Raw genomic sequence first — 12,097 nt, 5'->3', positions numbered from 1 at the left:
ATTTATCAGAATCCAACAAGTGGCATAATGAAGAAATAATGGACACAATAAAAATTGATTAGAAACAGACTAATTGACAATATGAAATTTTGTTAAGAAACCACGCTAACAAAATCCTAGCTAACTGTTCCTAGCTAACTGTTAATTCCATATTACATTTTATTTATCGCAATTTATTTTATCGCAATTTTAATTCTCGCAATTTTATTTATCGTTATTTAACTTCTGTTATTTACTTTACGCATTTTATTTATCGTCATTTAATTTCTGCATTTATTTTACGCACTTTAAATATCGGGACACGTATACAAAGTTTTGACATATCATATCGACACATCTATATATATTATTTGGAATCACCATAGACACTCTATATGCAGTAATGATCGAGTTCTCTATACAGGGTTGAGGTTGATTCTATAATAATATATATACTTTGAGTTGTGATCGAGTCTGAGACGTATACGGGTCACGACACGTATTAATTAATTCGAATATTGTATATTAAACTATATATGAATTATTGGACTGTTACTGTGGACTATCGACTGTGGACTAATAACATTGGACAATTAAAATGAATTAAAATATTGATTATAATATATGAAACTAAACAATTCTTCAAGTTGCCACTTGATTTCGTCTTAAACATCATTTGTATCTTCACGATTACAATCTGCGTTCAAACCTTTCATGATTTTTGAAAACACCTCAATCGATAGGATGAATCAACCGCACTCCATCTACGGAAGGAAATATTTATGCATATAGTTATGCACCAGAGAAACTCTCGGCAACTGAATAAAAGTTTAACACGTAGCCGCGTCAGATCCTTTGGCATTTATTAGCAAAAATAACTTTACGATCCCTTTTCAAAATAGCCAATTTTTTTTTTACAGCTCCAGCAAGTCAACTTCGACTTTTCATTCGAAGTAACCTTACTATAATCCTGATATATACGATTACCCTTTTGATACAGGAGAATTCTTTTATATTCCACTATATTACCAGTAGACGTACCAGCAACCTCGTTGCTCCTTGGCTCAAATCTCTCGGACAAATCATTATATTTATATTTATTCATTGAAACCCTATCATATACTCATCCGCATCTTGTAACGAGAACTGCCATAACAATTACCGGGAATCAGCAATCAGTACTTTGAAAACTCACAGCATATCTACATCAACAGTTATATGTATGGAATTTATCTCTTAGAATTATGATCTCTCATTCTGAAATTCTGAAAAGCACTCAATCACAAATCAATACTCTAAATGTTGAAAAAGCTGAATGAAGCAGCAGAAACCATAGACAACCGTAAACGACTTTAATCGTCTGAAGTTTGATGATAAAGAATAATATGTTGGAAAAGCTCAGAAACGTTGGAACTGGAAAACGGATAGAGTTAACCACGAAGGAGACCAAGGACAAATACAAGGACCATACCCTATATTCAAAGAATCCAGGTCATTCTGGATCCGTTGAAATCTTTAGAGAATATCTTGCTCCGAAATCATGTTAAAATCTTGCAGAAAATCTTTCTCCATCAACCATCGAACTTAGAAATTCCAAAATATCATCATCAATATCTTCAGTATTTCTGAGGATATTTTCATAAATATTCTTGTCCGAAATTATATACCTCTTCGTGCTTCCTGTGTATCATTATATTGGAAACATTCAATAGAAAATTTAGTACCGAAAAACAGATTATGCGAAACTATGAAGAAAGTCGGGGACAAATCACAAAGAATAAGTTTGACTTCAAAGAATTCAAATGATTCAATGTCTGCTAAAGTCTTTAGTGAATATCTTGCTCCTTACTCTAAACCCTTGCAGACAATAGTTTTTATCATCCTCTGATCTTATACATTCCGAGTTATTATCGTATCTTTCATTATAAATATCCTCCATATTTCTGGAGATATTTTTATAATTATTCTTATCTGAAATCATCAATCTCTTCGTGTTATCAGTATTACATTATATAGAAACTGTTAGTTTCTATATCCTGTAAACTTGAGTTTGAAATATGAATGTTATTGAAGTGATGTTGGAAACTGATGCATGGGTTAGTATAATATAATGACACCTGATCAACGTGATTATATTACAGTAAGTCATGCTGAGTTTCTAATGGAACGTGATGATTCACAGATCATATCGTCATCACGTGCCATGTTACATAACTCTTTCATTCAAATTAACTTCTGAACATATCGAGAAAGTATATTCTTGATAGTTCTATTCTCAGTGATTCTGGTAATTGGATAAATCAAATCGTGCTAATACATTAGTTCTTATTTAGAACACGATGTTTATTCGAAATTCCATACTTACGAATTCTGGACCGTTACTCGCTTTACTAGAGGTCGGGAGGATAATAAAAAGGCAAAGAGCTCCAAAATATAAGAGAAAATATAAAGCCCAACAACAACACCGAAATTACAAACCGTGAATATCAGTGCGTATAGCAAAATAAAGACACGGGAGGATTATAAATACAATAATCCCTAAAGCATAGTAGAAATAAACGGATTCCTCCGGTGGGAGTTGGAAAAGGAGAATAATTGTTGCGATAATCAGGATAAGGACAAGGATCAGAACTGGATTAAGCATTTTCATGATCTTTTGAATTTGGGAATTGAGTATTGAAGTGGTGAAAATTAATGGAACGGAAAAGGTAAAAATTTATAGTGAAAATATAAGACAGAGGAATCGAGGCAAATCACCGCATTTAATTATAGAAATCTAAATTTCCTTATTCGCAGGAGAATCAAATCTTTTAGATTTTGAAGATTTTTCTTAAATCCCTTGAATTCCGGAATTCAATCACGACTACGTCAAAAGTTATGGAAAATCTCTATTTCTTTATCTCGATCTTTTGTGGTAGCTTCATTCATACGCTTCGATTAATTGAATCATTTTATCCATAGTATTCAATGATAATAAAACTCTATTTATCAACTCATATTCGTCATGAAAACATTTTTATTGTTAACCCTGACCACCTCACTCAAATTTCGGGACGAAATTTCTTTAACGGGTAGGTACTGTGATGACCCGGGAATTTCCGACAAAATTTAAACTTTATCCTTATATGACTTCGACACGATAAACAAAGTCTGTAATGTTGAGTTTCAAAAATCTTTGAACTGTGTCTAATATATTCATTTGACCTTCGACTGCTCTCGATGATTCACGAACAATTATGTATATAGATATATATATATATATATATATATATATATATATATATATATATATATATATATATATATATATGTGTGTGTAAGTATATATAATAAATTGAAATTATAAAAAAAAAAAAATAATTTAAACATAAAAAAACTAGAGATGTAAAGTAAGATACAAAATAATAAAGTGTAATTTAAAATGAAGTTATAAACATATATGAGTTATATGTATAATTATTATAACACTGTATTATATATAAAATGTATATAGATAATAATTATATATTATAACTTAAACTATGATGTAATTTGGTTATATAAAAGACAACTTAAAATAACTTGATTTTTTTTTAAAACTGTTAATGTTATTATAAAGTGTATGCTGAATGTAAATAATTTTGAATATACATAATTTGTCAACGATTAACAAAGTATTAAATGAGTAAGGTTATACTTTGAGATTAATTGTTTTAGTTATACAATTAATACATTTATCTAAGTAATAAAGCTGGATATGTAAAACATAATTATATATAGTAATTTGAATATGTATATGATGTATAAACATAAATACTATTATATGTATATTGATAAAATGCATAATTATAAAAATTTACAACATGTAAGTTTGTTATATCTTTATTACTAGTAGTATTGTTATTAGACATATTTTTACTACCAATTATCATTAAGGAATTATTATTATTAAAATTTATTATTCTTATCATTACTAGAATACAAGTTATTATCATTATCACTAATATTATTATTAGTATTATATTGATAATATTTTTATTATTAAAATTGTTATTATTTCTATTAGTCTTATTTTGATATTTTTTTTTACAATATTAATAAATTAATTATTGATTATTTATATTAACTAAATATAAAATTAATAGAATATAAAGACATAAATTACACTGAATCAATTATTGGTACTATTTTTTTTGCTTGTCTATTTGGCTCGTGAACTTCTGTCCAGCATGATCACTAAAATCCAATCTGATATTTATACGAATCGTTCTATTACAAGTTTTACAGATCTGTTCCATTCGATAATTACATCAGGGAAGAAAGAGAACAACTTTATTTATTTTATTTTATTTTTTTTTCTATTTTTGCTCGTGCCACTTCAAGCACTTGATCAAATTTTTTTTTTATCAAATCTCAAAAACTAACAATGCAGAAGTATTCACAATCTTGTCGTGATTCTATTAAAACAAATCTCATGTCTCAAATCTCAGTATAACTCTCGAATTTTAAAGTTAAATTTTTTTTTCAAAAAGTCAAACTCTTGTTCTTCGTGAAATTCGAGTTCATGTTTGGATTTTCAGTTAAAATTGATGATGTAGAAAGTTTCTATGAGAGATTTGAAACATCTTTTGTGTTATAATTTTTGTATAAAACGTCCTCGAATTTGAGATTTGAATTTGAGTTTTTTTTTTTTTTTTTTTTTTTTTTTTGCGAACAGCGATACCCTCTTTAATTTTTTTTTTTTCGAGTCGGTTTTTTTTTATTTTCTTTTTATTTTATGATACTATTATTAGATGTTATTGTTGTCACAAAGCTACAGCAAATAACATTAGATGTTATGACTTGGATTTGATGTGGGATCGATGCAAGTATTGAGGAAGATGAAGATAGAACTTATTTTCGGGTTAAAAAAATTATGGGTAGAGGTATTATCAGTAAAACAGATTTGGTTAAGTGGTGATGGGTGTTTGAGGGTGAGCGGGAGGTCTCGGGTTCGACTCCTGTCAGCAGCAACTCTTTTTATTCAAAGATTTTAAAGGGTATACCTTATTATTTTAACTCTATTATTATTATTATTGTTATTATTGTTATTGTTATTATTAATATTATTATTATTATTATTATTATTATTATTATTATTATTATTATTATTATTATTATTATTATTTCTGTGTTTATTATTTTTATTGTTATTGTTATTATTGATGAGTGCTATTGTTACTAATACAAGTATTGTAATTATTATTATTTTGTACCAAATAAATAGTTTGTCTATAAAGTATACTTATAACATATACTACATTAATATTATGCAAATTGCTATAAAATATTATTATCCATAAATTTTATATATAATTAATTTACATATAGTATAAATATATATTTTAACATAATCATACATATAAATATACATTTTGATACACTATATAATATTTTATGTATATATATAAAATTTATAATAAATGACATATATATATATACTCTAACTAAAATATTTTAATAAGAATTGAATATATATAAATATTAAGTATTAAGAACGAAGTTCTTGACAAAAGGGAATGTTATAAGTTATGGTCATAAAACTTAAATTGTTAATATTATTAAGTATTATCTTTACTATCATTATTATTATTAATTATTAATAACATTTTAATTATTATTATTAGTAGTGTCCTTAGTACAAAAATTATCATGGTTATTAAAACTATCATTTTTACAAAAAAAAAAAAAAAAAAAAAAATTTATTATTTATTATCAACATCATTTTTATTAGTATTAAAACTATCATTACTATTATTATTATACTTATTCTAATATTATTATAAATATTATTTTTGCAAACAAAAGAAATGTCTATAAAGACATATGTAATACATACGTATACTAATATTACTTAATATCAGGATATAATATTATTTATAACGATAACTAAAGTACATATCGAATAAGTATTATAATATATTATAAGTATTAATAAAATTGTATATGACTACTAATTTTAATACATAACTAAATATATATATAAATTGCTCGATTACGATTACATGTATTAATATATATATACAAATGATATAGGTTCGTGAATCCGAGGTCAACCCTGCTTTGTTCAATTGTTCAATATAGTCATATGTATTTTTACTACAAAATACATTAGGTGAGTTTCATTATTCCCTTTTTAAATGCTTTTGCAATATATATTTTTGGGACTGAGAATACATGCGCTGTTTTTATAACTGTTTTACGAAATAGACACAAGTACTCGAAAATTACATTCTATGGTTGGATTATCGAATCGAATATGCCCCTATATAGTCTGGTAATCTAAGAATTAGGGAACAGACACCCTAATTGACGCGAACTCTAAAGATAGATCTATCGGGCCCAACAAGCCCCATCCAAAGTACCGGATGCTTTAGTACTTCGAAATTTAAATCATGTCCGAAGGAGGATCCCGGAATGATGGGGATATTCTTATATGCATATTGTGAATGTCGGTTACCAGGTGTTCAATCCATATGAATGATATTTTGTCTCTATGCATGGGACGTATGTTTATGAGAAATGAAAATATGAAATCTTGTGGTCTATTAAAATTATGAAATGATTATTTATGCTAAACTAATGAACTCACCAACCTTTTGGTTGACACTTGAAAGCATGTTTATTCTCAGGTACGAAAGAAATCTTCCGCTGTGTATTTGATCATTTTAAAGATATTACTTGGAGTCATTCATGACATATTTCAAAAGACTTTGCATTCGAGTCATTGAGTTTATCAAGATCATTATTAAGTCAATTATAGTTGGATATATTATGAAATGGTATGCATGTCTATCAACTTTAGATGTAATGAAAGATTGTCTTTTCAAAAACGAATGCAATGTTTGTAAAATGTATCATATAGAGGTCAAGTACCTCGCGATGTAATCAACTGATGTGAATCGTTTATAATCAATATGGACTTCGTCCGGATGGATTAGGACGGGTTCTTTCAATTTACATGTTTACCCTTCTGAGATTTATAACTAAACTCCGATTGAGACCCAGAAGTGTAAGTTGACGCATACCCAATCAACTTACCCTCGACCAGAGAAGGACCAAGAGTCGACTCAAGTCCTCAAGGTAACCACGGTAAGCACGCTTGGGCGCCCTGACAATCAGCTCTTCCTCTTCATCCCTTAACACAAAATAATCAAAGCTCCCTAATCCTATACCACCCTCACTCTTCTTAGCACTACTCGCCTCGACCTCAGCGTTCTTATGAACCGAGGAAGAAATGGAAACCGACTTTTTATCACGGTACTTCAATGATCTTTAGGACATTGATATGAGTTTTTTATTAAGAAAAACTATTTAAACAAAAATCTCTCAAATCACTCTAACGCTATATGTTCAATCATATACTTCTCCCAACGTCCTCAAACATATCATTAAAAGTCAGAAGTGAGGGCGGAGTGAGGATGTGCTCCGTGACATTGAAATTCTCGAGAGAAACTTTGAAAAAACTTAGACCGGAACCGATCTCCCTAACCTAACAATTTTAATAAGTTGAAGGACTAAACCTGAATTTTTATTAAACATGAAGGGTAGGTATGATGTTTACCCTTTGTATCTATAGCAACTAGCTTCAATCTCATAAACCCTTAACTATAGACGTTTTGTTTCTCTAGGGTTTGAAGAAGCAAACTAAAGACGGCGAAGATGCTGGAGTTCTACAAATGTAGCAACACCACTTCACTTCACTGGAATCCGTCACCGGTAGTCGCTTTAGCCACCAGCGCCGACGAATCTCAGGTCGCCGCCGCCAGAGAAGACGGCTCCGTCGAAATATGGCTCGTTTCCCCCGGCGCCGTTGGCTGGCACTGTCAGTTGGTAAATGATTTGTTTATTGTTATGATTTTAGCTAATTTCTAATTGAAATTATGAGTTCTGAAATGATGTCGTTTTGTTTGTTGTAGACGATTCAAGGTAACCCTAATTTGAGGGTTTCGTCGTTAGTATGGTGCGGTTCAGGTGCTGGTAGATTATTTTCATCAAGTATTGATGGATCAATTTCTGAATGGGACTTGTTAAATTTGACACAGAAGGTTTGGTACTCTAATATATATTGTGTATTTGTATGAATTTATACACTTATTGTGCACACATATAATTGATATATTTACTAAATTAACATTTTTAATATCTCAAATACACGTGAAATAATGGTTGTGTATGTTTTTTTTTTAAAATTGTTCAGATTTTTGATGTGTGCAAACTGGATGTGGCAAAAGTAGTCATCTATGATTTTTTATTTATTTATGTAAATTGAAGTGTATGTGCTTATGTTTTCTTTGGTGAATTGTCAACTTTTGTGTGAATAATTGCTTATGATGTGCTCTTACACGTCAACGTGTACTTGAAATGGAGTTAAAAGTGAATAATTAGGTAAAATTGCGTGAGAGATTAATATTTGTTTATTTGATGCATTTTCAAGTGAGATTTCATGTCAAAATTTAGTTTTGTGTGAATAATTGCATTTGCTTTTAACTTTTTGTAAAAACTTATTTGTCTAGGTTTAATTTTTTTTTTTTTTTTGCAGGTTGTTGTGGATCCAATTGGTGTATCAATTTGGCAAATGGCTGCAAATTCACAAAGGGTTAACACGAAGTATGATTCAGCATTAATAGAGAATGGACATGCTACTGATAAAAATCTAGGTGATGGGGATCTCACTAGTGACAGTGAGGTTGAAGCGGATTCACTTGAGTTATATGAGGAACCAATTACTGAGAGTGTGAGTGTAGCAGTTGCTTGTGACGATGGTTGCGTGCGATTATATAATGTTTCAGACTCGGATCAATTTATCTACTATAAAACGCTGCCAAGGGTCAGCGGTGAGATAATCACACCTACTCAAGCACCACTTTTTAAAAAAAATTAGTTTTGTTTATTGCACTTGCACTTTATACCTTTTATTTTTTTGTGAAGGGCGTGTGTTAAGTGTCACCTTGAGTCCTGATTCAAAAATGATATATTCAGGGAGTAGCGATGGGTATGTACTTTTATCTGATGTTTGCGTATTTGCTTTTCATCTACGTTTTTTTCTTCAAATGTTGAACTTTTAATGGTTTTTATGATATTTTCAGCTTCATAAGATGTTGGGATCCTAAAACGTCACGTGAAGTATACAGAATCACTGTTGGTCTTGGAGGTTTAGGTGGTGGCTCTGAACTTTGTGTGTGGTCTTTACTTGCACTGAGGTATTCGTGATTTTTTTTTTCCGTATGCGTGCAATTTGTGGTAATCATGCTTGATATACTTTAGGTGATTAAATGTTAGCTATCTGTTATTTCAGGTGTGGGACCCTTGTAAGTGGAGATAGTAGCGGCAGTGTTCAGTTTTGGGACAGTTCACATGGAACCCTCTTGCAAGCACATTCTTGTCATAAAGGTGATGTTAATGCTTTGGCTGCTAGTCCTAGTCATTCGAGGGTGTTCTCTGCTGGATCAGATGGCCAGGTATGTTTTTATGTTACAAAACACTGATCTAATCTTGGAAACGAAAACATTATTGTATTCTAAAGTCAATATTTTGACTTTTCAGGTTATATTATATAAACTTTCTGGCAATGCGGTTGACTCTGCTAGTGATACATCTTCTAAACCGATTAAAAAGTGGGTCTATGTTGGTTATGTGAGAGCCCATACACATGATGTGAGAAGTTTGGTTGTTGCTGTACCCATTAATCGTGAAGGTATTCCTTTTTGTGTTTCCTTGATCAAGTAGTGCCTATTTTTTCTTAAATTATAATCTTATGTGTATTATGCTTATTTCCAAACAGATTTATTGCCAGAAGATAGAGTAAAAAGAGCCCGTGGTAAGGATAGATCACACGACATCAGTTACAACAAGTGGGCCCACACGGGCATTCCTATGCTTGTATCAGCTGGAGACGACACTAAGCTGTATGCGTATTCTGTTAACGAGTTCACCAAGTTTTCTCCACATGATATATGTCCTGCACCACAAAGACCACCTATTCAATTAGTATGCAATACAGTTGATAAGTTCACATATCTACTTTTGGTCCAGTCTTCAAATTGGTTAGATGTATTTACGGTTCAACCAAAACGAGACGGGTCTGAACCATGTGGCGGTGTTTCAACTACTGATATGATAGCTAGAGTTAAGAGCAAGGGTTCGAGAAAAATCATTTGCAGCTCGATTTCACCTTCAGGGAGGTTTTTTGCTTATTCGGATAATTTGAAGCCTTGTCTTTTTGAATTGAAAAATAACGGAACCAGAAAAAGTGTGTGGTCTATAAGTAAAAGAAAGCTTCCTTCATCTATACCTTTTGCGCATAGCATGATTTTTACTTCCGATTCTTCTCGGTTAATGATATCAGGACATGACAGAATGATATATGTAAGCAGTCATTCACTCATTCTGTCTGTGTGTATATATATGTATGTTTTGCATGTATCAGAATGTATAACACATTTTATAATTCTTCAGGTTGTAGATGTTGGCACCATGAAATTAAGTCATACGTTTAGACCATGTCGTAAGGAGTCTGATGAAGGGTCAGAACCTACTCAGCCCCCAATAACAAAAATGTTCACTAGTCTTGATGGGCAGTGGCTAGCTGCTGTTAATTGCTTTGGAGATGTGTACATATTCAATCTAGAGACGCAAAGGTAATAGGCTATTTTAATACGTCTACCTTTTTTTTGTGCCTGCTTGTGAAAGTCCAATCCCAGAACATGACACTTGGCACTCATACAATTATTAAAGAGCCGGTTAGGTTATTTTTTGATTCTTTAGCATGTCAAACAGAATGGTGCTCACCTGGATTTTTAGGGTTATGTTAAATCCAGTTAGGCGAAACCAGTTTCTTTAAAGTTTCTAAATTTTGAGACTCGAACTGTCAAAGTTACCTCAAGAACCGAACTGAACCACAAAGTTACAGGCTTTTTGATTTTGAATACATTCAGCCACTGTTATGGTTACCCGAACCTTTCTTGATTCGTTTACCAACATGCTTATTTTACAGCTACTTATGAGTTACTATGGCTACCACTTGATTTGAGTCCTTGATTGAATTACTTTTTTTACATTTGCTACTTGCTTATTGTTATTTGAGCTCAGCTGATATAATCCTACTTACGTTGATTCCCTTTTAATTTATTTGGCATTAAGTATATTTCTTTGTGGCAGGCAACACTGGTTTATTTCGAGGTTGGATGGTGCATCAGTTACTGCTGGAGGGTTTACTCCTCGAAATAGCAATGTTCTTATAATCACTACATCTTCAAATCAAGTGTACGTTTTTGATGTGGATGCCAAAAAATTAGGAGAATGGTCCACCAACAACACATTTGTTGTGCCTCGAAGATTTCAAGATTTTCCTGGAGAGGTCATTGGGCTTACGTTTCCACCATCTTCAAGTTCGTCATCTGTCATCATTTACAGTGCCAGGTACATCACAGTTTTATTTTTAATTTTAACTTTTTTTTTTATTTTAATTTTAATTTTAATAGTCAGTTTCTCATTAGCTGTTATCTGTTTAAATATTTTAGGGCAATGTGCTTTATCGATTTTGGAATTCCGGTTGGCCGAGACGAAGATCAAGAATGGGTGAAGGATCATGATTCAACGTTAAAGAAGTTACTGAGTCCAATGAGTGGGAAATTAAAGCGTAAGTTGATAGGGCTTCACGAGTACGTAATTAATAATGGCAGTAGGAAGAATTTCGAATTTTGTGCGTTTAAAGAACCTGTTTTATATGTTGGTCATCTTTCAAAAGGTTCGGTTTTAGTCATAGACAAACCTTGGTTGCAAGTCGTTAAGACTTTTGATGCGCAACCTGTTCACAGACATATATATGGGACATAAACCATATAGTCCCTGAAATAGATGGTACTTGAAGAGGTTAGGTAGAGGCGTAGAGCGGTTCAATTTTGTCTATTTCTCTCTTATCATCCGAGGTGTCAGAGCTTATGTTGTGTAATGTGTTTCTTAATCTTGTTCCCTTAATAGTAAAATTTGTTTTCATACCGTATGTGTTAACTATGGAACGTGTAATTGATACTTTGATAGAAACTTGGTTAACTGGGTTTACATATTATCTTTGAATTGAAATCATTTGTTAAAATAA

General features: G+C 31.2%; 1 protein-coding gene across 1 annotated transcript; it reads left to right on the top strand.

Annotated features, from left to right (window-relative positions):
• Positions 1-7,610: 7,610 nt before the first annotated feature.
• On the top strand, positions 7,611-11,881 carry LOC139898758 (WD repeat-containing protein PCN-like). Its single transcript, XM_071881526.1, has 11 exons — positions 7,611-7,830; positions 7,917-8,045; positions 8,540-8,834; positions 8,929-8,992; positions 9,087-9,200; positions 9,296-9,458; positions 9,544-9,694; positions 9,782-10,365; positions 10,456-10,637; positions 11,158-11,418; positions 11,520-11,881. Exons 1-11 carry the CDS (start codon positions 7,660-7,662, stop codon positions 11,833-11,835), a joined length of 2,430 nt encoding a protein of 809 aa, XP_071737627.1. The 5' UTR covers positions 7,611-7,659; the 3' UTR covers positions 11,836-11,881.
• The last annotated feature ends 216 nt before the right edge of the window (positions 11,882-12,097 follow it).

This window comes from Rutidosis leptorrhynchoides, chromosome 3 (assembly GCF_046630445.1).
Source record: "Rutidosis leptorrhynchoides isolate AG116_Rl617_1_P2 chromosome 3, CSIRO_AGI_Rlap_v1, whole genome shotgun sequence".
In the NCBI taxonomy this organism is placed as follows: Eukaryota; Viridiplantae; Streptophyta; class Magnoliopsida; order Asterales; family Asteraceae; genus Rutidosis; species Rutidosis leptorrhynchoides.
The sequence above is the reverse complement of the archived record's forward strand: the minus strand, read 5'-3'. Positions and strand labels throughout refer to the sequence as shown.

Bases quoted from the DNA above. Each gene is read 5' to 3' on its own strand.
- LOC139898758 (XM_071881526.1), top strand. From the start codon at position 7,660: ATGCTGGAGTTCTACAAATGTAGCAACACCACTTCACTTCACTGGAAT. The intron at 10,366-10,455 runs GTAAGCAGTCAT...ATAATTCTTCAG, and splicing joins GACATGACAGAATGATATAT to GTTGTAGATGTTGGCACCAT. The intron at 10,638-11,157 runs GTAATAGGCTAT...TCTTTGTGGCAG, and splicing joins TTCAATCTAGAGACGCAAAG to GCAACACTGGTTTATTTCGA.